Source organism: Candoia aspera, chromosome 1 (genome assembly GCF_035149785.1).
Source record: "Candoia aspera isolate rCanAsp1 chromosome 1, rCanAsp1.hap2, whole genome shotgun sequence".
Taxonomy (NCBI): domain Eukaryota; kingdom Metazoa; phylum Chordata; class Lepidosauria; order Squamata; family Boidae; genus Candoia; species Candoia aspera.
The window spans coordinates 262,721,701-262,748,281 of record NC_086153.1 but is presented as its reverse complement, the minus strand read 5'-3'; the positions used below and the strand labels follow the sequence as shown (position 1 = coordinate 262,748,281).

The 26,581-nt window shown below is 38.2% G+C and overlaps 1 protein-coding gene across 1 annotated transcript; it reads left to right on the top strand.

The window, feature by feature from the left end:
* The first annotated feature begins 6,239 nt into the window (after positions 1–6,239).
* LMO2 (LIM domain only 2) lies at positions 6,240–16,625 on the top strand. The gene is made up of 3 exons (XM_063289625.1): positions 6,240–6,500; positions 12,910–13,125; positions 16,172–16,625. The coding sequence occupies exons 1-3, from the start codon at positions 6,460–6,462 to the stop codon at positions 16,389–16,391; spliced, it is 477 nt and encodes a 158-aa protein (XP_063145695.1). The 5' UTR covers positions 6,240–6,459; the 3' UTR covers positions 16,392–16,625.
* Positions 16,626–26,581: the final 9,956 nt, after the last annotated feature.

The window sequence follows — 26,581 nt, the reverse complement described above, 5'->3', positions numbered from 1 at the left end:
ACTCAGCCTCTGCAAATAATTTTTTGTTATGTGGGTCATGTGAACCCGCCACATTAGGTTAATTGAGTAAATCATATTAAGTTAACCATGAGTAAGCATTTGTGCAAACAGAACCCTAATCTAATTCATCATTACAAATGTTTGAATGCAAAAAAGTGGGAAAATTAGATTAAAATTTATCAAATGGAACTACATGAAAGCAGCAGCAGATAGAAGCCACTGTATTCTCTAAAGAGGGACAGCTCCTGCTTGAGAATCCTGATGAATCTTAGTTTAGTTGTTTGGTTACTTACCTCCAATATTAATTAATTAGGAATGGTAGCACAGGTTTTACTTTGCAGGATAGTAAATTGTTAGCCATAAATAGGAAAGGGAAATTGTTACTGAAAGTGAGGAGAAGGAATGTGAAAGGAAGAGAATCACAGAAGATTTTGGATGGAGATCATTTGGGCCAGTATTGGTTTTGCTGCTGAGCTCACAGCAGAGCTGTCTTGCATATCCTTCTATCGTTGGGGATGATTGGTTCCTATAGACCAGTGTTTCTCAACCTTGGCAACTTTCAGATGTGTGGACTTCAACTCCCAGAATGACTGGAGTTTTGACTGGAGGTAAGCTATGTTGTTGGTGCCTTTGGCAGGATGGAACAACAGAGGTCAGAAAAATCGTGCTGCAATCATTCTTAGCTGTGTAGCTGGGGACAAGATTTGAACTCTGGAATTCTAGGTAAGCTGGCACAGCTGAGATTAGTGAGCTGGTCTTCACCAGTATCAGGAGAGAGAGATCTGCTTCCTTTGGAGAAAAGATTCAACATTTATAGGTGACAGAAATGGAGAGTGAAATGTCACTGGCGTGACATTTCACCAAGACCTGGAAATAGCCATAGAAACTGTCATGAAACCAAGCTGGACAACCTACTAGACTGAAGTGGAGTGATTTGGATTATAAGAATGTACTACCTCGGTGAAAGCCAGATTGGACTGAGGATGCTTCCCATCCTGGAGTGAGAGAACAGGCAAGAGGAAGGGTTGAGGGTTTTTTTTTTAACAGATAAGGTGTTTATGCTGGAATTTTGTAAGGTTCCCAAGAAAGGTTAAAGTAGCTCAAACATAGTAAGTAGATGTAAGTGGTGTGACTAGAAATTTATTAGGTTGTTCCAGTGTTGGAGGATTGAGGTAGGAGTTGTACGTGTGTGATGGTACGCATGTACTAAGCTAGGTCAATGCTGGTTAAGGTGAGTGAGTAGGAGCATGTGGGCCTCTGGGGGCTCAAATTAGGACCATAATGTGTAGAGGGATGTAGGTGGGGAACACTAGATAGGCCATTGCAGGACAATAGGAACTAGTGTATTGATGTAGGTCCCTTTCTCTAAGCCAGTTGCCCATGTACTGGACCTGAGTGACTGAATAATCAAGCAACTTCATCTGCTTATTGCTGTTGGTTATTTCCAGATCTGGCATGTATTGCTGACACCTGGCTGGGTAGTAACAGGGATATAGCTCTGTCATAACTCTGTCTGACCAGGTTTTAGGTCCTAGGCCACCTGACCTAACAAGAGCAGAAAAAAGAAGTAGCTGTGATGGTGAAAACTCTCATAATGACAGTGAGCACTATTCTGGAAGAGACTGGAATGAGTGCCTTTGCTTGGAACTGGGCCCAACAACAAGGTATGGCTCTTGCTAGCTGCCTGACAGCAACCTCCCCAAGCTCCTGGATCTTGTCTTAGGGCAGGTGTTGAAGTCCTTGAGACTTTTATTCTTGGGTGAATTCAATCTCCATGTGCTGGGAGAGAGGTCTGGTATAGCTCATGAGTTCATATTCTCCATGGTGACTATGGGCTTGTCACAAGTAATCGCAGGCCCAAAACAGTGGGAGGGCACACAGTAGTTCTGATCTTTACTTAGAAGTTAAGACATTATTTGAAAATGGAGCACATTGATTTCTCTTCTTTGCCTTGGTCAGATTACTTCCTTGCCAAACTGCAGATGATAGATCCTCTGGACTTCCGCACAGGCAGTGGTTCATCTCAGATGCCTAATGGAGCCAGGAAGTTTTTTTTTTTCCATGACAATCATATTTGTTTCTATTTGGCCATAGAAATCCTAGTCCAAGGTCTAGAGGCTATGTGGATCTGGTTGGAGTGAAACAAGCTCATATTAAACCCTAACAAGACCAAGCTGTTGTTAATAAACAACTAGGCCATAGGACACCATCAGCCCTTAATTATTCTGAAGGAGGTGCTTCATTTCTTGGGATCTTCCTGGACTTTCAGCTCCCACTCAAGCAACAGGTAGAAGGGAGGCCAGAAGTGCCTTTGCCGGGCTTCAATTGGTGTATCAATCACAACCCTGGATTGGAATTCTCTGATGATGGTTACTCACACCCTGGTCACTACATGATTGGACTACTGTAAAGCTCTCTATGTGGGGTTGCCTTTGGAAACAACTTGGAAACTGCAGCTGGTATAAAAAGTGACAACTAGATTGCTGGTGGGACAACCCTGGCCATTAGAATACCACAATTTTAATGTTGCTGTACTGATAACCAGTAGCTTTTGAGTCTGGGCCAAAAGTCCAGTTCAAAGTGCTGGTCATTACCATTAAAATCCTATATAGCACAGCACTAGGACTGGAATATATCAGGGAACACAGAATTCTACCTCCCCACACCCCAGAGAGATACACAGGTCATGGATTAACAACAGGCCTTCTCTGTAGCAGCTACCACTCTCTGGAACACTCTTCCCCCAGAGGTATATGTAAGTCCAACCCTTCTTGAATTTCACAAGCAAGTAAAATCTCTACTGTTCTAAGATTCCTTTAGCCCTAGTTGATTGGGTACCCATAATAGGAAATTGTGGTTGTATTTGCTTTCGAATTTTTAAAAATCTTTTGTGCTTTGTTGTTTGCCATCCAGACTCCCTGATGTTTGGGACAGGCTACAACCTCTGTTAAATAAATAATAAATGTTGGTTTATAGCAGAGTCCCAAGTTGCTCACCCTTGTCTCCATTCCAGAACTCATGTCTGCTGTTTTTAGCAACGTTTCAGACTGGTTTCGTTTTGTTTTAATAGACTTTTAAGGCATTGAAAATTTGTTTAACAGGATGTTGATCATCTGATTGTTTTTAATTTGCATCCAAAGCTTTGTTTGAAACAATGGGGAAAGCAGCAAAAACACTTTTATTTATAATTAAGTGCACATGGGGTATGAGGAGGAAAAGAAGAATGAAGCTGAGCTTTTCATGTGACTGGTAGGGCTGGGGGGACTCCATACTGGCTTTAGTAACTAAGTATTACTGAACACATGGATCAAGACCAATATATTGAAAACTATGGTGTTCCTCTGGTTAACGATGTAGCCACATGAACTACATTCAAGAAAATATTACAGATACCAGATAGAAGGGCAAAGTTCCACTGACAACAATCACAAGTAATTGTAAGGCATTGTAATTTGTTTTCCAAAAGAAAGAGAAATCCTAATTTATGTCTTGGATGATCTTTTAAAATTAAACTGGTATTCTATTAAGAAATTTTCATAAGATAGGGCTACCATATCTGAGTTGCAAAAATCTGGAAGAACACTTGGTAGCAGTGTTAAGACTGTAATTATATGTGTGTGTGTGTGTGTACACACACAGACATAGACATATACACATACATACACACACACACCGAGGAAGAAGCCACTTATACCAGATAATTTCAAACATTCACAGTTAATATCTATTCAGGTTCTACAGTTGGGAGACTCAAGAATTCTTTAGTCCTACTCCTAGCATTACCTGGAAGGAATACAGGTAGTCATCATTTAGCAACTGCCTCACTTAGCAACTGTTTGCAGTTACGACAGTGATGAAAAAGTACTTTTACGACCAATCTTTGCATTTACAACCCTCACAGGTCTGTAAAGCAAAAGAAAGCTGAAGTAAGATCATAAGCACAGTCGCAGTTTCATTTAGCAATGACTTCACTTAAGGACCGAGTTGCCGGTCCCAATTGTGGTCGCTCAACAAGGACTACCTGTAACTACTAAAAATTAACACCTTTGATTTAATAAGATAACAATATATACTGAGAGTATATATTTTACTAATTCCTTGTGGGATTGAGCTTCTTTTACTATTTTATTTGTAGTGGAATCACACCAGTCTCTGATCTCTTTAACTACTGGGATAAGCTCTTTAACTTCTCTAACAACATGTTGTGGACTTTTCTGGATAAAATCCGTACTACAGGCTGAACTCCCTGCTTGTTCCTGTCTTAGGATTCTTGTTTAAATATTAAATAAGGATGTGCTCAGCTGCGTAGCCTATTTTTACTTATATGGGTCTTGTCACCTGAAAAAGCCAATTTCCTAGGTATAGTTCTCTATTTATATTAGAGATTATAGGCACAATAAAGTGGTGTAAAATATAAAGAAGTAGTTCCTTGGTGACCCTTCCTCTAGAATAATTTAAACCAATTTCTCCTTAACTCGGGATGACTCCTAATGCTCTATTTCCTGTAACAATTTCGGGGAGTAGCATTCATATAACCTTTAAATACAGATATGACTGTATCTGCAAGCTCTGATGTGGAAGTAAACATAACATTTTAAGAGTACTCCATTGCTTTGTGGCTGACTCCAAAAAGGTCTATTTTTTCCTATCTTAATAGAATACTAAAAAAAAAAAAGTTTAAAATATTTTCAGCACATTATGGAAAAACTAGCAAAGCACCCTCGTGATTGGTTATGAACTCATAAACATACCTCTCCCCTCTCTCATTCCCCAGCAGTTTTGTAATTGTTTTTCAACCACAGTGCAAAAAAGTTGAATTTATAAATGACTTTTGGATGGACTTCTTAGTTACATGAAGTGGATGATAGCAAGTTAAAGCATGTCAGCGCTCTTTCCCTCACTGCTGAGTTTGCACCATGGACATCAAATGTCTGGAAGTAACAGATAAGACCCTCCAGTTCAGAAAATGTAGCTGTTTCCTGATGATCTGTTTTGAAAAATGGTACTAGCAGCCAGGCTGAAGGCCCACTGAAGCCCACAGCAGAACTTCGCCCACCACTGGGCCACTTCTGGGAGGACCACACATTAAATGTTTTCATTAAATAAATAAATACAGGCAGTGAGACTATCCAGTATACCTCAAATACTCTGTGGCTTGGATATTTATTTAGCTGAACGTCTATGGAAATTAAAGAGCATAGCCCCTCAAATTAAGAGGAACCCTTTCTAATCCAATTCTCACACTGCACTTCTAAACAGAAGCATAATTTTAGCAACAAAGCTAAGTGACTGCGCTGTACGCAGTATCCCCGTCTTGGTGGTGGTTAGAGGTTGGGGTAGGGCAAGGCAGTGGGAGAAATGATGGGACAAGCTGCTGGTTTTCATTACTTATTTCTCTTTAAGACTATTTCCCATTGCATTGTTTTAGTCATATGCAAAAGCTGAATTTGTTCAGTGATTATCCATGTTCAAGATACAGGCAGGGAAGTGGGCAGATGCCAGCAAAGCACAATATATTCAGAGCTGAATTAAGAAGTCTTAGTTTTTATATTCTGCCATTAAGAAATCCTCGACATGTAAAACTGTATAAGGCAACCTTCTGTCTGGATACCTTGCCACTTAACCACGTGTTATCCACAGATGACTATGGAGTTAAATTAAAAAGCACTAACAGGTACTCATGAGACAGCTTTCCCAAGCTATGGGTGCGTGCTAGGCGAAGACTGGCCCTTTAAGATACCAGCTCAGTCGTGAGAGATGCTGCTGCGGCTTGCTTAAATTCCCAAGTGTCCAGTTAAGAAATTGACAGCTGTCTCTTTAAATGTCATTTCCTCCTATTGTATTTGAATCGTGATCAGGAAAGAGGATGTGAAATCAGAGAGGCTCACAGGAGGGACCATAGGGTTGGCTTCAATAATCGTATATTAGCAATAACAGCAGCGGCGGCCCCGGTCATAATGACGGCGGAGGAGCTGGGGATGCTCGACGCTACCTCCGCAGTGCAGGAAGCCCTCTCCAGGCAGACAGCCTAATCCAGGCAGCGAGGAGACTCCGGGATACACACAGGGGTGACAGCTGAGCGCCGGCCCTGAGCGCCCCCAGCAGCGGGCTCTGCCCAGCGGCCAGTCGCGCAGCGCGAGCGGGAGGAGCGTTCCGAGGATGGGCGCCTAGGTCCGAACGGCTCGGCTCGCCTGCCCAGACAGCTTAGGCGCGCGTGCGGCAAGGCGGCCGCGGTCCATCTCGCCCTTGCCCACGCGCCCGCCCGCCCTCCTTCGGCGTTACAGGCGGCCACCCTGTGAATGTCATTGAGGGTGGATGTGCCACTCTGCTCGCCGCCGCCCCCGCCGCCGCCGCTGAAAAGGCATTCGGGAGCTGGCAGCCTTTGTGGGGGCAGACCGCGTCGCAGGCAAGCCGAGAGTCACGACGTCCGTCGCCGCTACAAAGGAGCGAGCCCTGCCAATGTCCTCAGCCATCGAAAGGAAGAGCCTCGAGCCCTCCGAGTAAGTGGTGCCCGCCCTCCGGCCCCGCCGCCGATCTTCGGGGCTCCCCCACTCAGCGCCAACTTTCCCGGAGGGAGACGCGATCGCGGTGTGCGGGACTAGGGCAGGAGGGAGGAGGAGAGCCCTGGAACGGGCAGCGTCAGGCGCTGCTGGGGCTGAAGAGCCAGGGCGTCGGAGGGCAACACAAAGGGGCTGCCGCTTGGTCTCTTCCTCCGCTTTCGAAGGAGCGCCTGCCCCGCCGCCGCCCTCGCCCTCTTGCGACGGAGTGGGCAGTGTGGCCCTACCCTTGCTGGACCTCTTGAGCTCGGTCTAGCAGTGCCTGCCTGGGGCTTTGCGCCGCCTCGGCAGGGCGGCCAAAGCCCAGAGATGCGCCGAAGTTCCCCATTTTGACTCGGGAGATAAATTGCCCGAGTCCTCAGATTCGCTACCAAGCTCCCTTTGAGAGTGAGAGTCGGAAGGGGACCGGCGGCCGGTAGGATGATGGATGCAGTTTCCTCTGACCTGGGGGTTTAAGGGAGGCTGGCGGCGGCTGAAAGCGATTTCAGAGACAGGGATGAGGAACCGGATACTTGGTGAGAGGCTGCGCCGTTCCTTTCTCTCTCTGTCCTCGCTGCCTGACCAGCTTAATGGTCTGATTAGACTAGAGGGGTCGAGGCTGTCAGCGCTGCATTGTCAAAATGCAAACCACCGCTTTGAAACTACGACAGGTCAAGAAAAAAGTGTCTCCGAAAGAGCCGAGCACGGGCGAGAAAGTCCCCTCTCCCTCAGATTAGCATAGAAGTTATAAAATGCTCACAGTATTGCAAAATGAAGTAAGGTTTTCTGGTGAATTTCTTACAAGGATCCTGCTGTATTTCCAAAGGCATGCTGATACCTGCAGTTACCATGATTGTTAGCTACCAAATCACTGGCACTGAACTTGGATTTTAAAGCTGCAATGCTTTTCACACTGACTTGAGAATTACTGCTAAGTATATATACATGGATAGGATTCAAGTTATATGGCTCTTCTTACTAGATAATTGCCATTTTATTAACCTCTGGGTTGGAAAATTTGTTCTAACATTCAAAATCCTGCTTTACTTGAATATACTTTTTAAAGAGATGATCAACTGTTTCAGTGAGATAGATAAAGAATATGTTTTTGCCTTTGGTTATTCAAAGTAACATGGGGGGGGGACTTGGAGAGAGGGGGCAGGAAACCTTAGAAACCAAATCCTAGCCATCTGTTTGGAGAAATAAGTTTTGCTGATTTCAGCTGGATTTACCCTGGAGGCAGTTTGATGAGATCAGTAGTTCACATCATTTGAATTTAAAAAAAAATTATATAAATGTATGCACTGTAGAAAATTAACAAACCCTTTTTGTATATGCTATTATTATTCCTGTTTCCCATCTTCCCATGTACTTCAATGTTCAGGCTGCAATTCTATAATCAGGATTAAGCCCATGAAATTGAATGAGACTTTATTGTTAAGGAGAAGTGTCTAGAACTGAAGTGTTAATTTGATAAGTGTTATAAATAACCAAAATGAGAAACTTATTACTGTAGCACCTACAGTCCAAAACATTGAAAAATATGAGCATTTCATTTTTCAAAGTTAGGGATAAAAGTGCATGAAAGTGGTTTTAAAGAGCTTAGCAAACAAAAAGGTATCAGCTTAAGATAGTGGGAGGTAAACTAAGAAATGTTAAAAGCCTCTCACTTCTTTGTTCTTCGGCTATTTATATGGGCCTCCAAGAAATACTGATAGCTTCTGTGTTACTGATTTCATTGAAATGATTTGCTTGCTTCCATATTTATTTTTAAGTCCATGGGCACTATCCTAACGGAGCAATTTTAAAAAAAAAATTGTGTACAGTATTAGATAAGCGAATAAGGCCCAAATATTGAGAATTTTAGTTTTAACCTTTTAGAAAATGAACATTTCATAGACACTCTCCTCTGTAAGAGGCTAGCAGGATTTAATAATAATAAACCACATAATATAGAAACGGGTTGCTTATAAGTTTGGAATAAAATAGCATATTTGTCTTTATAATATCAATGAGTATTTTAATATGAAGTATCTGGAAACTTGAGCATCTCTCAGTACTTCGTTCATCATTTATTTCCTGATTAAAGTAGAAGTTCTTTTTTAAAAGGTTTTGGAAAAGTGTATTTTTTTTCATAGAGCTATAAAATTATAGTTGGAAGGGCCTATTTAGCCACTTTTCTGTTCAGTACATTAAAACCAATTCCCTACTCAGTGCACAAATTAATTTTGATTTAAATTAAAGCAACCCTGACAATTATCTATCCAGCGTCTCTTGAAGACATCTAGCAAACCTCCCAATTAATTTTCACAATCATTTACATGTGGTAAAAATGGTGTGTAAGAGTCTAGAAATAAGCTTATTTAGTGCTTATTTAGTATGAAAACTGTATTTAGCAATCTAGCCAAAGCGTGGGGAGAATGTTATTAATAGTCTGACTAGAACGTAAATCATTACTTCATGTCATTAATTTTAAAAATCTGAGCCTTTTTCTCCTTCAGGTTTATGAGCTAAAGTGTGTGTTAAAATACTTTGAGCTGCTGATTGTGCAGGCTGTCAGTGTTTCACTTGGGAGTTAATTCCCAATCGCAGTTGTACAACAGAATATCAAAGGAGCAAAGCAGGTATCAGCAAGATAATAGAGTAACATTAAAATGTCTTTTTCCTCTCTCTTATTTAATCATGATTTTAGCTCTTGTTTCAGCTTGCTGGGGAAAGGAACTGCTGCTTACAAGTAGGCTTCTCCTGTATTATGATTGTTCTACCAAATAGTTTTTTTACTATTGCTCCTTTGTACACTGCTTTCAGCTCATTTGGGAGGAACAGCAGAATAATAGTAGTAGTAGTAGTAATAATGAGAGCCAGTTTGATGTAGTGGTTAAGGCACCAGGCTAGAAACCAGGAGACTATGTGTTCTAGTCCTGCCCTGGGTACAAAGCCAGCTGGGTGACTTTGGGCCAGGTACACTCCCTCAGTCCTAGGAAGGAGGCAATGGCAAGCCACCTCTGAAAATCTTGCCAAGAAAACTGCAGGGACTTGTCCAGGCATTTGCCAGGAGTCTACACTGACTTGAGGGAGGGAGTACCAGGAGTACCCTTCAGTGAAATGTAAGACCCTTTAGTGAAATGTTTCAATGGTTTCAGGATCACTAAGAAAGTTTTTGGGGAAAGGACTTTTGCACATTGCAAGATTTGCTTATTCTTCCTTCTTATGATGAAGGTACTATTTAGGGTCCAAAGTGAGTCTGTTTATAGTGATATTTCACTTTCATATGAGGAAATTAGTACATGTTAATAATACATAAGAAAGAACTGCAGTCATAAATATATGGGATCAAACCCTCTGTTTACAGTACTTTACAATACCTCTTAAATGTATAGCTGGCCTAATTTTGATGTTTATTAAAATCAGGGAAGGCATGAGGAAAAGGATTGATTTGAAACCTTGGGGACGATGCTGACTGCATGAAGCTTTAATATGAAATTGGATTAGGGTGCAGCTGCAGTACTTTAAAAATACTCTTGGTAATATAAACAAAGGCAAAATATACAGTTCCTTATTGTAAATAATCACAACTAGTAAGGATTAAGAAGGTATAAAGCCATGCTGACTGGAAGAGCCTATTTTTCATCATGCTTGGATTAGCTTTCCAGACAGAATCCTGAATATATTTACTCAGAAATCAGTGGACTGAACCTTTTCCATTTAAGTTGTGACTTTAATTATATGTTCCTCAATCCTATACACTTTCATGAGCACGCAGCTCTATTTGAATCCAAGATAATGTATTTCTTAAAATACGTTCATAAAAGTACAGCTTCAAATGTTTTGTAAGGAAGTTTTCCTCATTATCTAAGGTTTCTTCTAATAATGTAAGCCACCACTTACAATTCTTGGCTCTGAATACTGCATAGATTTGCAAATATGCATGCAGGATTTATACTTAGTAATTTTTTTTTACATCCATTCACTTAAACAGATTAGATATATTGTATACCAGAAAATCCTGCCTTGGGATTTTAAGAGACGAGATAGAGCAGTAGGGTCAATATCATTTTGCTTTCTGGTAAGCAGATGCTTTGGAAGTGGCCATGCCCACTATCATAGCTGTTTTATAAAAATACATATGATGACCTCTCAAAATTCCATGCCCAACAGTCCAAAATTTTTGAAGACTCCTAATTGTGTGTAAAATGATTTGAAGGAAAAGTGGGATTTCTTATAAAATGTTGTATTATATCATCATCCATAAACTACGCTAACATATTGTATATGGGGCTGCCTTTGAAGATAATTCAGAAGCTTAGCCTAAAATGCAGCACCCTCTCTGTCAACTGGAAGTTGTAGATTTAGCACTGTAGACCTATGCTGCAGGCAGTATGCTGGCTTCATTTGCTTCTGGATTCAAGGTGCTGGTTATCAATAGGCCTTGCAGTGTGGGGCCTAGATACCAACCTACAAGACTGTATTTCCCACCAAGGCTCAGCCTACCCACCTTGTGCTATCACTCAGGGAAAGTGTGTGAGATTAGAAATGCCCCCAACCTCCCAGGCTTTATGAAGGCTTAGAAAATGTATGATTTCACAAGGCATATAGGTGTTCATGGAGTAAGAACTGTTAGTTAAATTTGATTTAGTTTTCTTTCAATTATTTCATTTGACTGTAAACCACCTTGAATCCTTGTTGAAGTGGACAGTGTTTAAATAATTGTATAAATAACTAACATGTTCATAACCTTGATTCTGGCTAACAAGGCAGAGTACTGTATACCATATTGTTACTCAGGATACACTATGTTTTTATGAGACCAGAGTGGGATATTCCATCCTTTTTCACATGCAGTTTTTCTGTATTTTATCATCAAATATTCAGTATTCCACCGCTGCTTCACTGAACTTTTCCAAAGACATAGCCCTTTAGATTTGCCTTTAACTATTATTTTAATGTTTCAAGTTTTAAAATTTCATTAAACATAAACTCTTCCTCTCCTTTCTTAGTGACCCAGTTCTGGATTCTGTTCAGTTGGTTTTTATTTCCTGAATTTGCTGTGAGGAGCAGTGATTAATGTAATTCCATAATATGAAGAAGGACTATGAAGTTGTTTAATTTTCTTTTTATTCTAGTTAGGCAGAATATTGGCTGTAACATTAAAGTTCCAAAGAAAAAGGATTTGCAGGACTCCACCCTTACAGAATGAGCCTTCTAAGAATGACAGAATGCAACCCTGTTCACATTTTCTTCCTTTAACATGTTTATTAATAAGTTTAAGGGCTTTTTACAAATAAATCTATAGAGGGCTTAAACTACACTCTTAGTAAATAAAAGTCATCCTAAATGCACTAAATATACCTTGTGAAATCTTTCTATGTTATGCTTGTTAGTCAGTAAAATAGATATAAAGGTTAACATGATTATTTTAAGGACAGATAAGACTGAGAGTATAAATAATTTTCCACATTAAAATAATAAAGTGCAGTGACCAAAATGCCATGCTTTGCTTACTACCATTTCTCATTAAATAACTAATTAAAATATTCAGTATAAAATAAGATTGTCTTTAAAATAAGATTTAAAAATAAGATTGTCTTTAGTTCTAAGAGTTTTCTTTATACAATCCACAAATTATCAGAGAACAAGACTATATGGGGAAACACTTATTTTCATACCTATTTTCACACCCAGCTCAGAACAAAGACTTATAAGAAAACAAAATCTTATTTAATAGAAACCATAAGTAGTTGACTAAAATATCTGCATTTTTATTAGTCACAAAAAATTAACAAGATGTGTTCCTGATATTGAACTGATACAATACAAATAACTTGTTTATCAACAAATGCTTTTTCCATTCTTGTTCACCTTTTAAATATTATGCTTTTAACTATGAAGCATGTTATAGCCAATGTATATCTTGCACTGAAGTACAAAAATATTTGTAGTTAGAAGATTGGGTTTTACTACTTGTACAAAACTATATAAATTTAGCTTTTCTTTTAAAAAAAATGTATTTGCTTACTTAATTTATCCTGCTTCTGCAGTCATGAGGAATGGCTAAAGATCATGCAAGTCATTTTAGGTCTACCACCATTGGAGAGTTTATTTAGTTTTTCCTCTCTAGTCCTTTTTCACCACCACCATCACTCTACATCTCTGAATGTGAGGCCTGAAGGAATACAATCCCACTTTTACAAAAATGGAAGCTGAAATTGTCACAATTCTGAATTCTATGCCCAAAGCTATCATCTGTTATTGTAGAAAATATCTGAGTCTTCTATACCCAGTTCTCTCTTGTCAGTGATCAGGATAGAATTTCTGTCATAATTAGACTCTCTGCAGGTTGGAATGATTGCTTTGGTTTGTTTCTTTCCACCAGGGAGCCAGTGGATGAGGTGCTCCAAATCCCCCCTTCCCTGTTAACATGTGGAGGTTGTCAGCAAAACATTGGGGATCGCTATTTCCTTAAAGCCATTGATCAGTACTGGCATGAAGATTGTCTCAGCTGTGACTTATGTGGGTGCCGACTTGGAGAAGTGGGAAGGAGGCTGTATTATAAACTGGGCAGAAAGCTCTGTCGAAGAGACTATCTCAGGTAGGCTACTCTCCTCTCACCTCTTGCTGATAGTTGCTGATAGTTTTCTCTCACAACTCTTTAGAACAGTGTTTCTTAACCTCAGTAACTTTAAGATGCATGGACTCCCAGAATTCCTCAGGCCAGAGTTGAAGTCCATGCATCTTAAAGTTGCTGAGGTTGACAAACGTTGCTTTAGAACAAAGCTAGGATTCACTCACAGAATTACAGCACATCAGCTACAGGTTGGGTTCAGCCTGGGCAAAAATAACATGCATGGTTGTTTGCAAGGAACTAGTCTCAAAACCCAACTTGGGTAAGCCCCTTGCCAGGTTAGCCTGAGCAGTGGGACTTTTTCAGCAAAGTCTGGAGATGACCTTAGGGAGTGAGGCCGAAAAAAGATCCACCTTGAGCAGTGATGCTAGAATGACTATGTGACCAACACAAAGAGGAAAGGAGGCAGAACGTTGCAGAGGGACGAGTCAAAGATTTACTAAATAGCAAACTAAGTTCAGGGCACAAGGGTGGGGGAAGAATAGTGAAAGCTCTTGCTTTGGGCCTTACAAAAAGTATGGTTCAGGATTTCAAACTGATAAAATGGCTCAATAATATTAATTCAAGGCAGAACAACTAATCAGTTGTCCTTATACAATCTCAATTATCTCTATTAATTTGGTGCTCCCCACACAGTCCTGTTTACTGGGCCACTGACTTCAGCAGGAAAAATATGCCCTGGTACAGAGTATAGGGTAAATAAATCCTGAGTCTGTGTGGAGGGGGAACTTCCAATGAACATTATGCCACTGGGCCTCTCTTAGACTTTAAAAGGCCCTGCCTGTACTTCCTGAACTGAATGGTTGAAAACTAAGGCTAAATGAACAGAACAGTATTCATAACATTAACACATTTCAGAGAGTTAACTGATACTTAATTACATCCTAAAATAGCATCACAGCATCAAGAGATTTTATTCCCTTTAATAATTAATTCAGGGTAGAGGAATAAGAATACAAGTGCTAACCTACCTACTTATTTGTATATTTGTGTACCACTTCTCATCATTAGACATCTCAAAGCAGTATACCCTATTTTAGAGATTTTTTTTTCCAGTAACTGTCCTGTTTGAATAGAAGGACTAGTTTTACATAACATAATTTGCAGCAAATTTCCAAAATAATGCAACACCCTCAGAGGATTCTGACCTATTTTCACTAGCTAAATATTTTTTGAGATGGCAGAAATTCTGGACTGTTAAGTTAATGCATTTTCCATAACTCATAATTGGGTATGTTTTGGCTTTTCACAGTATACTGTATGTTAATTATCTGTGTCAGCTAATGAAGTATTTCATAGATGTAGGCTGCTCAACCATGTTTTTTTTTTAATTACCCTCATTTGTAATTCAAACAGAAAAGCCTACATTGGCTAAAAATATATATTAAATTGCTCTGTCTCTCACTTTTTAAGCCAATATTAGCAATCTCTTCATGTGTTATATTGCAAACTAAAAGATGACACTTAGAAAAATACCCATATGGAGCAGGTCTAGTACTATTGCTTTGGACAAGTGAACAGTGACATCTCTTGGAAGACAAGGGAGAAACATGTATCATTTTCGTCCTGAGGATTATTGTCCTAATTTTACAGCAATATTTGAAATTAATAAACTTGTTCCAAAATTAATCATGTTAACACAGAGCATATCTTACTGATATAATAAAACATGCCTGTTGGAATATAATACAAGGATATTATGTACTCTGCTTATGTTAACATATAACCAGTAATTATAAGAAGCATTAAGAACCTCACAGTCCCTCTGACATGCACAGGAACATGGCACATTATGCTAAGCACTATTTGTAAAAATAATACTTTAAGACCCACCATAATGACCATAGTTAATGTGGTACTGATGTGAAGCTCAACCCTAAGAAATCTGTACACCAAACCCACTTTCTTTCCACTTAATAAGAATGTTCCTATGAATGTCTGATTCAGAATCAAACTCAAATATGCACTCCTTTAACAGTTTAGACTGTTTTAATTTGGATTATTCAACATCAGCTGACCTACAGAGGATTTCTATGGGTCAGTTTAAGAAGGAAGAAGGCAAAACAAGAATAGAAAATATTTCCAAATTCCGAACACCTCTGAAGTCCTACTTCAATATTGGAGAGCTGAGCTGATTTATTTCTGGCACAGTTAGCTGCAGTGCAGTTGAAAATTCTGCAAAGCTTTTTGTTTGCTTGCTTGCTTGCTTGCTTTTTAAAGATGTTATGGCTATATTTCTCCACTGGATGCTATGGTCCTATTTCCTGTCCTCTCAGCTCCTGCCTTTCAGGTCCTGAAAAGGAAATATAGCTTGGCAGCTCCTATTTGGTAAGGTACATTAAAGCTGCAGGGGGTAAAACTGGTATGTATTTAGTTACTAGTAGTCTTCTCTTTAGCTGGAGGAAGTGATTTCTCTCCTTTTTTATTTTTTTTCCCCTTTTGGTTGCTGCAGGATCTGCAGCAACTTGGAACAAGGTAGTGATTTTTGCTCCTTGTTCTCAGCAATTCACAACAGTGGAAGTGAAGGTAATTATGGACAGCTTTCAAACTGCTTTTGAAGGGTTGGGGAATAAAAACAGTGAGAATATGACATGCCCTTAGAGTTATCATGGCAGTACAGGTAGTCCTCATTTAGTGACCACAATTGGGACTAGCAGCTTGGTTGTTAAGTGAAGCAGTCACTAAGTGAAATTGTGACTGTGTTTATGACCTTACTTCAACTTTCCTTCGCTTTACAGACCTGGAAAGGTTGTAAATGTGAGAATTGGTTGTAAAGTTACTTTTTCATTACTGCTGTAATGGCGAATGGCCACTAAACGGGACAGTCGCTAAACAACGACTACCTGTATAGTTTGTTCCCTCTTTGTCCTTTCTTTCCCCGCTCTCAGAACTTCAGAGTATCTACATGTCTGCTTAAAGCTCTAATAAAATAAAGTCAAATAAATACATTTAGCTTAGCTTTCATTTAAAATGGATTTCAGAACATTAACCTTGGACTTTCTTTCCCCAAAAGGCTTTTTGGCCAAGATGGTCTCTGTTCCTCCTGTGAGAAGAGAATCCGAGCCTATGAGATGACCATGAGAGTAAAGGATAAAGTGTACCATCTGGAATGCTTCAAGTGTGCTGCTTGCCAGAAACATTTTTGTGTTGGTGACAGATACCTTCTCATAAACTCAGATATAGTATGTGAGCAGGACATCTACGAGTGGACTAAGATCAATGGGATGATATAATTCACTTGTGCCTCATAGTCTCCAAAATACATTTCATGAGTGACATATATATTTAGCTATGGTGAGGTTATTGCTCACATCTATATGCTTTCTCTAAGGAAGGGGGCAATGGAACAGGATGCACAGGCATCGCATCATGTACAAGTGATGATTGGAGACTGGCATAATAGCAGACAAATTTATTTCTTTTAGCAAATATGCTTTGATGATAAACTGACATTATTGGAGATAATGATGGAAACTAGGGAACCAATACAAAGTAACAATGGATTCTTTTAAATTGAAGTATGATTGTTGATTGACCTTCTCTAACCTGGTACTTTTCAGATGAATTGAGACTACAAGTCCCCAGAAAACTAGCAATTGTCCTAAGACTTCTGGCACACACCAGCTTCAAAGGTGGCCTTAACACTTGCAGACAAAATTGTTCAATTAAATTTTGCTTATGTCATATCTATTTATTCTATCTAGACTATAATCCCAGCATTAATATTAAATGCAAGAGCATCAGGAGACTTGTACGTCTGGAGAGGAAGGGGCTTCCAAATAAGTGCAACCCCCCTTTTTAATGATAGTTCCTTTTGAGAATGAAAGTACAACTTTTGTTACAGTCCAAAAGATGACACATTATCAGATATACTTAAATCCCTGTGAAATCCATGAGAGTTAACGGCATGTAACTGGGGAGGGAGGGAGGACTGCAGCCTTAAATAGTAAGTCATTATTTCAGATAATGAAGATGGATAGCTACCTTCTGTTAACATTGTTTGAAGGTGAGGAATTCCACCACTCCTTTCTATACAATCATATTTTTTTAAAGTTCTTCAATTATTTTATTAGGAAATGTGAATACACTGTTGTATGTAGTAAGATACTGCAGACTTAATTAAACAGACTTGATCTAAGAGTTGTGATATTTTTCATTCAATACACTGGCAGCTTTTTTGATTGTTTTTAGTGCAATAAATGTAGCTATTATATGGCTCATTTAATGTGCACAGAGTATCTTCCTTTGAGCTATGCTTTTGTTTTGGACAGAGTTAACTACATTATATGTTAATCTCACTTTGTCAGCTACATTCAAAGGAGAGAATTTAAGTCTTCCTAATAATAGAAAATATTGATTTCCCAAGGCAATGCAGCCATTATTTGTCCTGTTGATTGCTATATGCATTGTAGTAAGTGTCATAGGTGCCTCTCACATTAATTCATGATGTGACTAGTCATGAATTTTTTATTCCTCTATGCTCCATACATATGCCATCTAAGATTGTTTTAGGAGATTATTAAAATGCTTTTAGCTACAACTCTGATATTATTCTTGCCTTTCAAGAACAGAAACATCTACAGAGTGATCCCTGACATGCAGCTATGCACATCAGCTTTTACACATCTTTTCAGAGCAGCCTTATTACGCATGTTGATGCAGAATTAAGTCTTTTGGTATTCAGTGAGACTATATTTCCTACAAAGTATACTTAGGATTGTAATCTATGTTTTTCTTTATTCATTCTTTAAAAGTAACCTTCAAAATTATGAAGAGCTAATGCCACTTTGCTAACCATCTCTTAATTCATCACATCCAGAGTGGATAACTTGCTATTTTCTTGAAACAAACTCAAGTGACTTTTGCACAAAGGCTACATGCAATTCAGTCACTCATTTAGTATAATCCTCTGAATGAGCTCTAAAGAAACTCTGGTGTAATCTTGCCACTAAGTTTGTATAGGCAGAAACCTTCAGTTCTAGCAGAATTCATGCTGATTAATAAGTCATGATAAAAATCTGAATTTCCAACAAATTTGGTACATTTACTGCAGAGCGGAAGCTCTATCCATAGCTCAGAGAAACAATGGATAGGGTTGACGGGGTGTAGTTTTCACCGTGAGACAACAAAACAAAACTGAACAGAAGAGTAGAACTGAAATATAGATTCAGATTTCAATCTGAAATCTTTGGGGCATTTTACTTAAATTTGTAAAATCTGCCACCTGAGACCACAAACAATTTATCTGATCTAGTTGTTGCCTGCCAATCTGTCACCATTTACTTCTGTACTAAAAACGTTTCTCAGTTGTAGTTGAGAACAATTCCACTAAACAAACAATTCTATGGTGTAGGCCAGGGGTCCCCAAACTGTTCAGCTCATGGACCCCTTCATGAAGTTTCAGATTGTTCATTGACCCCCAAACATTTATTGTATGAAAATAACTTAATACATACTACTTTACCTAATAGTACTATGAATAATAATAATAGGAACAATTCAAGGCTGCTCTTGCTGGCGGCAGACCATCCAATTCTGGGTAACGCTGTCTTGCAGCACCTCATCTTCAGGAGTAGGGACTGGTATGGAGCTCTATAGAGACCCAAAAGATTAACTGACCCCAATTGACCTTCTCTCGTTTATCAACTATTTACCCCCAGACAGTTACTGACCAACCCCTTGGATAATCCCACTGACCCTTGGGGATTCATATTGACCACTTTGGCAAACCCTGATGAAGGCAGACAGGTATCACTGCTTTATTTTCTGATTCCTTCCAATATTTTGTAATCATATTCTGTATGGTTCAGCTGGTGTGCTTGTCATCAGTTTTTCTTGTTTTGTTAAAGTTTCCTTTAAATTGTTTTAATTCTCCCATGTACGTTTTTACTATCTTTTCACGTACTTTAGCCAGCATGGCCTACTTTCATATTGCTCTCATAAACCTCCACAGTAGTGCATTTATTATCTGTCCTTTTAACATCTAAGAGGGTGTCCGCCAAGTAATCTTGCCCGCAGATCTAAAGAAAGTTCCAATACCCCATATATCCTTGGAGAAAGGAAACCATGACAAAGGAAGTTCTGCATTCTGCATTCTATATTCTGCAGAAATACCTTATTTACCAGATAAAAGGGGTTCCCCTCCTCCAAAAATTACCTGTAAATTGGGTTTAGATTAGCTGACAAGATATAAATTTCTGAAAAGAAATGAATAGTTGGAATGTAGAGATGGTTGCAGATACATCTGCTGAAAAGGGTGGGCTCTTGAAAATTATACATTGGTTCAGAGGGGATGCTTCCCTTGTGAATTTTAATCCTTTTGTAATTCCACAATAGGCTTCTCTCTCTCTTCTTGTTCAGTTACCACAACCCCCCTCTTTGTCTTCATCCAGTTTTGTTCCTGTTTCACTTTCTGTCCTTTTTAAGTATATTTGTCTCTTCTTCTCATATCTATTCTTTTTCCTTACTGTTTTTACTAGAAAGAGAGAAGTGTGGTTTATGCAGCAGCAGGAGACTGTTTGAGATATACTAATGGGAATTTTATAAATAGGCAACTAATTTTAATGCTATTCATTTTTTTTTATCCTGGGCCTCTCCATTTTTGAAGTATGGATTGATAACAGATAAGGGTATCACCTGCACAGCTTAAGAATTGTGGTGGGCAAAATCTAGGATTGGTTTCGGCCAGAGCTAGAAAGCCTAGGTTGAAAAGAAAGGGAAGCTGGGATGTTGCAGGGTTTTTTGTTTCTTTTTGTTTGTGTATGTGTGTATGTGTATGTGCACACTCTTCCTTGGCAGGGGGTCATCTTCATTTGTGTGAATATGGTAAGCAAATTTTCTAGGGAAAAAAAATAAGATTTTCTCAAGGGCTAGCCATCCTCACATATCTCTGAGGAAATTATTGAGCATATTAAAATTAACATGAATTGCACTCCTCTATATACTTTTTATTGCAAAGCCATGATGAATCATTAATTTATTTCCAGAGATAATATGAAAACAATATTTATAAAAGAAGCACTACTGTATCACAACAAAGATATTTTGGACAAATTTCATTTTTTAAAATTTCATTAAACAGCTAATTGAACAGCTAAATGAAATTAGTTAACAGTGAAATGGACATGGATATTGAATTACATTGTATTTTGGCTGAATTCAATACAGGTTTTAAAAGCCTATCATTTTTTTTATTGTCCCCATTATTCAATGTCATGCTTTGAAGATGAGAGCATTACTTGCAGTATTACTTTTTCTTCTGTGTCCTTGGTTGGAGAAAATGTACCATACTGAAACATAATTTTTTAAGTAGAGAGCATAAATGAAGAGCAATGATTAATGCTGGCTAAAATAGTTGTCTCTGCATCCCTGTTTCTTTTCTCAAGATAACACTGAGTTCTCAACATCATTGTAGCCTAAGATCAAATTATTTAAATTCTGCATACAACACAAAACTTAACACAATCTGCCAAATCCATAGCATACAGTACTTGGAAAAGAATAATATTAATTTATATAACTGCCACTCTAGTAATATAGATTCATAAATTAAAAACACTTTGGATGCTATGCATGTTATCTTCCTGTTCCTGAATCATTATCCATTAATATACAAGTTAAGTTTTCATTTCTAAATCTTAAGCTTACAAATATATGCAAGGATACATAGAGATTGTCCTGATTTAAGTCTAAAAAGAAAACAGTCCAGTAAGTCTGATAATTGGTTACAATGAATTATAATCCATAATAATGAGTCACTTCAAGACATATGCATTCACAAAGTAATCTACAAAAATGCTAGCATAGTATAACAATGTATACTTGGCATCTTCATATATGTTAGTTTAATACCTTTTTAGCAAATGCTGGCTGCAATGCAGGAAGGAAATCAAATGGGCAACTCATTTTTTTCTGTTTACTCTGTAACAAAATGAAATATTTCATACCTGCTCTGTAACAGAAATAGTTTATGCAATAATTAGTGAAAAAATATTTTAGGCAGAGGTTTATTATACTGACTATATACAGTATTTTTATTATGGAATAAACTTAATTAAGGTTAGGTTTACAAAAACTAGGCTTGCACATTGTGCTAAACCAGATTTGTTTTGTCCTACAAACTACTATTTCATGTGTCTAAAAGACCTATAAATAAATGTTCTTTCTCTTTAAGATATATTGTTCTGGTCATTTTGAAAGGAACCTTAAGGCTCATTGCTTTATAATTTCAGATGTTTTAATACATATAAAATTCCAATTGATTTTAAATAGATAAAGCTACTATAACTGCTTGCTGAATGTTATTGCTGTTGATGAGAAAAAAATAATCTGAGATTTTTACCGGTGCCTTCAGTTTTTCTTGCTCAAAGGAGTTCCAGACATTCAATCCAAACCAATTGCTGATATATACTGCTTGCTTTTCAGGTTGCATTATTCAATCTTAGTTCAGATTTCCATAACCAGATTTCCAACTGCTATCATCCACAGCCAGGATCTTGGATGTGCTTGCTAGGGTTTATGGTAGTTGTGATCCATAGCATCTGGAGGGCATCAGGCTGGGGAGGGCTGCCCTAAGTGGTTACTGAATATTGAATCAGTAAAGGAGGAAGTATAATTTGGTCCCTGTTACTGGCTTTGGGGGAAGGGCCACAATTATATTTGAGCCCAATTTGTTCACTATTAAGAGAGCAAGGAGGATTAAGTGATTGGCTTATGGGAATCCTCCATTATATGGCAGGGTTGTGATTCCCTGCGTAATTTTCTTTTTTATTTATCCCACCTTCCTCCAATAGCTAAAGGCTGTTTACATTAGGAACACCCTTCCTTTTGTTGGAATTATCAGAGGTCAACTCAGCATTGTCTCATAAGCATAAGGGGTCTTTCTAGTAAACACATCTCTATTGTGCTTGTGGGATGTCACATGGGTCACCTGATTTCCACTTCCTCCTCCTCCTTGGGTTTGGGGATTAACAATCTCCATTTTACCTCTTGGGCACACCTGCAAGCAGTAGGTGCTGTAGAATGCAGCCCTTGTCCTTTCGTCTTGCTTGCATGCAGACACTTCTATTCCACATAGAAATGTGTCTACAAAGAACCAGTGATGAATAAGTGTTTTCTACTGTGAAGCTGATTGTATCCAGATCTACTGAATAAATGTAAGCTACCTTTTTTTTCTCTTCATCTAACTACTGTGTGAAGACTGAATTCTTTTCTGAACATAATTAAGCTTAATGTGTAAGTTTCTTTTTGGTTCACACTTCTACTTTGCAAGATTGTTAGCTGCTTGGGGTTCTTTTATTAACCTTAAAAAAAAAATGCATCACCTTTTACCCTCACAAAAGCAATCCAGTGAAGTAGATTGGGCCAAGAGAGAATGAGGTCCCATAGCTAAAGCTGTACTTGAACATCCACCCTGAATACCCTCCAACTTGTGGTTCCAGTTCAAAATTAAACATTGTGAAAGTCTCCAATTCTCCCCAGCCTCCGAGACAAGCTTGTAATTAAGATTCTAGAGATAAGCTAGAAGTGCTTCAGCAGTGCCTGATACAAATCGCAGAAGTTCAAAAATATCTGGGAAGAAATGATATAATGGATATGATTTAACAATAGAGCTCCACTTGTAACTCTATAGCTATCATTCCCCAGAATTTCCCTCTAGAGCTTTTTTCTCAGCAAGGACTGAAATGTTTTTATTAAATTTGCTTAATCTATGGTATCTTCATTATTAATATGATTAATATTAATATTAATATGGAACTGTCCTTGAATGTAATAATTCTCCCTTCCAGCAAATTAAAATCATAAAATGGCAGCAAGTTTCAGAGGGGTTCTGGAGGCTGTATCCAAGACTTTCAGGGGCTCATAGAGGTAGATCTCTTAATAAAACAAAGCATCTTTTCAAACATTGCACAATTATGGAATTCATACCCACAAGATGTAATAATGAATGCCAATTAGGACATTTTAAAGAGGATTAGCAAAAATCACTGGGAAGAAGTATTAATGAGTAATCGTTATGATGGCTATATATTACCACAAGTATCAAAAGCAATTTGAGGCACAACATGGTGCAATGGTTAAAGTGCTGGACCAGGAGCAGGGAGACCAAGGTTTTAGTCCCCCTCTTAATCCCAGAAGGCAGCTGGGTTACTCCCACTCAGCCACAATTGGCATCAGGCTGTGTGGCAAGCTAAATATTAAACAGAACTCATCACATCATGCATTGATAGCTTCACTGTAAGAACTAGAACGGCACAGTGCAAAATCAAGGGGATCTTGCAGTTATGCAGCACAAACACTAAAAGAAGAACGAAGATATCAAAAGCAATATGCTTCTCAGTATTAGCTGTTGAGAAACACAAGAAGGATTGAGATGTTACTGCCTAATGTTCTACTTGAGGGTTTTCCAAAGGTATCTAATTAGATGCTGTGAGAACTAGTTTTTTTTAATTTATGAATTTTTAAATCACTTCATTCAAATTGACTCTAAGCAGTGCACAAAAGCAACAATAACAACAATATATAACAATATAAATACCATCTATAATTATGGGGAAATACAGTTAATATAATATTCTTGACACTGGGAACTCTACAGCACTCAGGTACCAAGGGCATTCTGGAACAGCTGAGTTTTTACAAGCTTCCAGGAGGCCAGGAGAATAAGGGCTATTCTTGCCTTGCAGGGTAAGCTGTTTCAGAGGAGGGGAGACCCCACAAAGAATGCTGGCTTCATGACTGTGCTGGAACAGCTGATCATACTTCTGAGGAATCTTATTATGAAAAAGAAGGTTCTGTAAGAACTGAATTTGGAGAAACAGTGGTTTGGAATTGAGAGAAATAAGGAAAGGATACATATCTTTAAAATTATATAGTGAATATATTGTAACAAAGGCTCTTAAACTTTGTGATACTGTAATCTCACCACCACCACCACCCCTGACAAATTATTTAAGTATAATTAAATAAATATACTATGAAATGAGAGCCAGTTTGGTGTAGTGGTTAAGGCACTGGGCTAGAAACCGGGAGACTCTGAATTCTAGTCCTGCCTTAGGCATGAAGCCAGCTGGGGGACCTTGGACCCATCACTTTCTCTCAGCCTAGGAAGGAGGCAAGGGCAAACCACTTCCAAAAAAGCTTGCCAAGAAAACTGCAGGGACTTGTCCAGGCAGTCTCCAAGAATGGGACACGACTGAACGGATTAAAAAATCTATATATCTAGTAAAACATTGGTAGAAACTTACAACTTCATTGGAAATAAATTTTAAAAAATTAAAATATAAAAAAACATAGTTTTTATATGAAGCATCAGCTTGCTTGCTTTTACATAATTCTCGAAATCTGAGTTTCATTTCCAAGACAGTTGCTCTAAGTTCTCATTCTGTTTATTTTTGATCAACATTGGGTCTTTATAGCAGCAACAAGAAACAATATGATTCACACAAACAGAATATTGCAACAGGATCACTAGATTTCTTGTTTAATTCTTTACAATCATTATGCACACCAGTCCAAAATTCAAGAAGAGGCATTGGGAATTTTGTTTTCCAAGAAATGGCAGAAGGAACTTCAGTGACTTGTTCTTCCTTGGTAGTACTGAGTGTATTAGCTATCAGTTTATTATCAAATGTATTTATTTATTTACTTTCTTACTATTTTTGTTAACTGCCCCAATTGTACAATTAGAATCAAATGAGTACACTAACTTCACTAACATTTTTACATACACTCCCAAAACTATGCATAAACCATAACATGCCATGCTGGTGGAAGTGCTAGAGACCCATGTGTATTTCCCAGAGAAAATGAACCCAAGTATTGGTAACCAACATCAATCGATCTCTAATAAAATCTGATAATAGTTTGTTATGATCAATAGGTGACTTGTTATACTCTGCACAGCAATGAGATTTTTGTCCATTTCAATTGTGTTAAAATACCTGATCTATGATGTGCACATTAACATAGGAAATAACAGAACTATTGACTTTTTTCACATAATAATGAATTTTGATGGATAATTGTAAAGATTTTATAAACTAGATACACAATTATAAAGAAGTTCATTTCAAAATTGTATTCAACAACAAATAATTTCAAAAATACGGTGTATATAACCCTTGTGCCTCTGCAAAGAAAATAAAGCAGACAGAAAATCAATTCTTAAGATTAATAATATTCAAAACACAGAGCTCAATTACCATGATTAAGGTAGTTTTTTTAATTTGCAATTCCAAAACTCCCTGTGTTCTAAGAATAGCAGGAAAAAATGATAGCTGGAATCAAAATTGGAGGTCAAACTACTAACAATTTGAAATATTCAGACAATCTCGCTTTAGTCAAAATTCCTTGTTAATGTAAATATTAAGTATACAGTGTCAATCTTCATGCTTACTAAATTTATACTTGATCACAAAGAAGTGTTTTGTTTTCTTTCATTTTAGGCTCAGAAATAGATAAAGATAGATAGCATAATGGAGATGATGTTAGAGAGGAAGGAAATGACAAAGACAGGGTCTTGAAGGATAAGGACTTTTAACAAAATACTAGAATTGAAATAATAGTCTGTAATAAGAATGTGTACATTGGTACATATGAAAAGTACTCTCCCTATTATTATTTTATCAATCCTACATCTGAGCCCAGATAAAATAGCAAATACTAAAACTAAATCTTAATTGTTCAGTTCATTTTAAGTCCAGTTTCAGTTAGTAAAAATAAAAATGGTCCCAATTATTTGATAGCTGTCTTTACCTTAGGGAAGCCCATTTAGTCCAGCAACTAAGGCTGAACTACTGATACATCCAGGAGAACCTCTTGCCCATGGTATTACCAAAACAAAATTCACTACTATGTTTATCATCAGAGGCAAGGTACAAATAAATTGCCAGCTTATTTAAGAGAAGAGTTGTGTTTGGCTCTATAGTATTTTAAGTTATGATATCCAAATTTCACAGCTGTGCAATAAACGGAATGGGTGTCCCTGGTCACCTCACTATATAATTACACACTCCCTGCTAAAATACTTGAATTTGCATTAAAAGAGAGGGACTCCTGTCTTGAGCAAATGTGGTTAAGAGATCAAAAGCTGCATCTCAAATGTTCCCAGCTAAAAACCGGCTACAGGGTTGGGTTCGTGCACATCGTAATAAATGTGTCTGTTACGCTTTACGACGACATCAGGACCTAGCCAGTTGCGGCTTAGTGTCTAATTACAGAAATTAGAAAGCTTTTGTAGAGGTTATAGAAAGCACAGTTTAGCGCGAAGGACGAACTCAGCCTCAATTTCAGTCCGGGGCACCGCCTTAAAAAGGGACACAAGGCTGAGTAAGATAAAAATGCACGCAAACTGCTCATCCTTGATAAGCTATCAGCGCCAGGCGGAAAACTGGGTCTCGAAATCATCAATAAAATACCACCA

Excerpts from the sequence above, each read along its gene's own strand:
- LMO2 (XM_063289625.1), top strand. The coding sequence starts at position 6,460 with ATGTCCTCAGCCATCGAAAGGAAGAGCCTCGAGCCCTCCGA. Across the intron at positions 6,501-12,909 it reads AAGAGCCTCGAGCCCTCCGA|GGAGCCAGTGGATGAGGTGC; the intron begins GTAAGTGGTGCC and ends TCTTTCCACCAG. Across the intron at positions 13,126-16,171 it reads TGTCGAAGAGACTATCTCAG|GCTTTTTGGCCAAGATGGTC; the intron begins GTAGGCTACTCT and ends TTTCCCCAAAAG.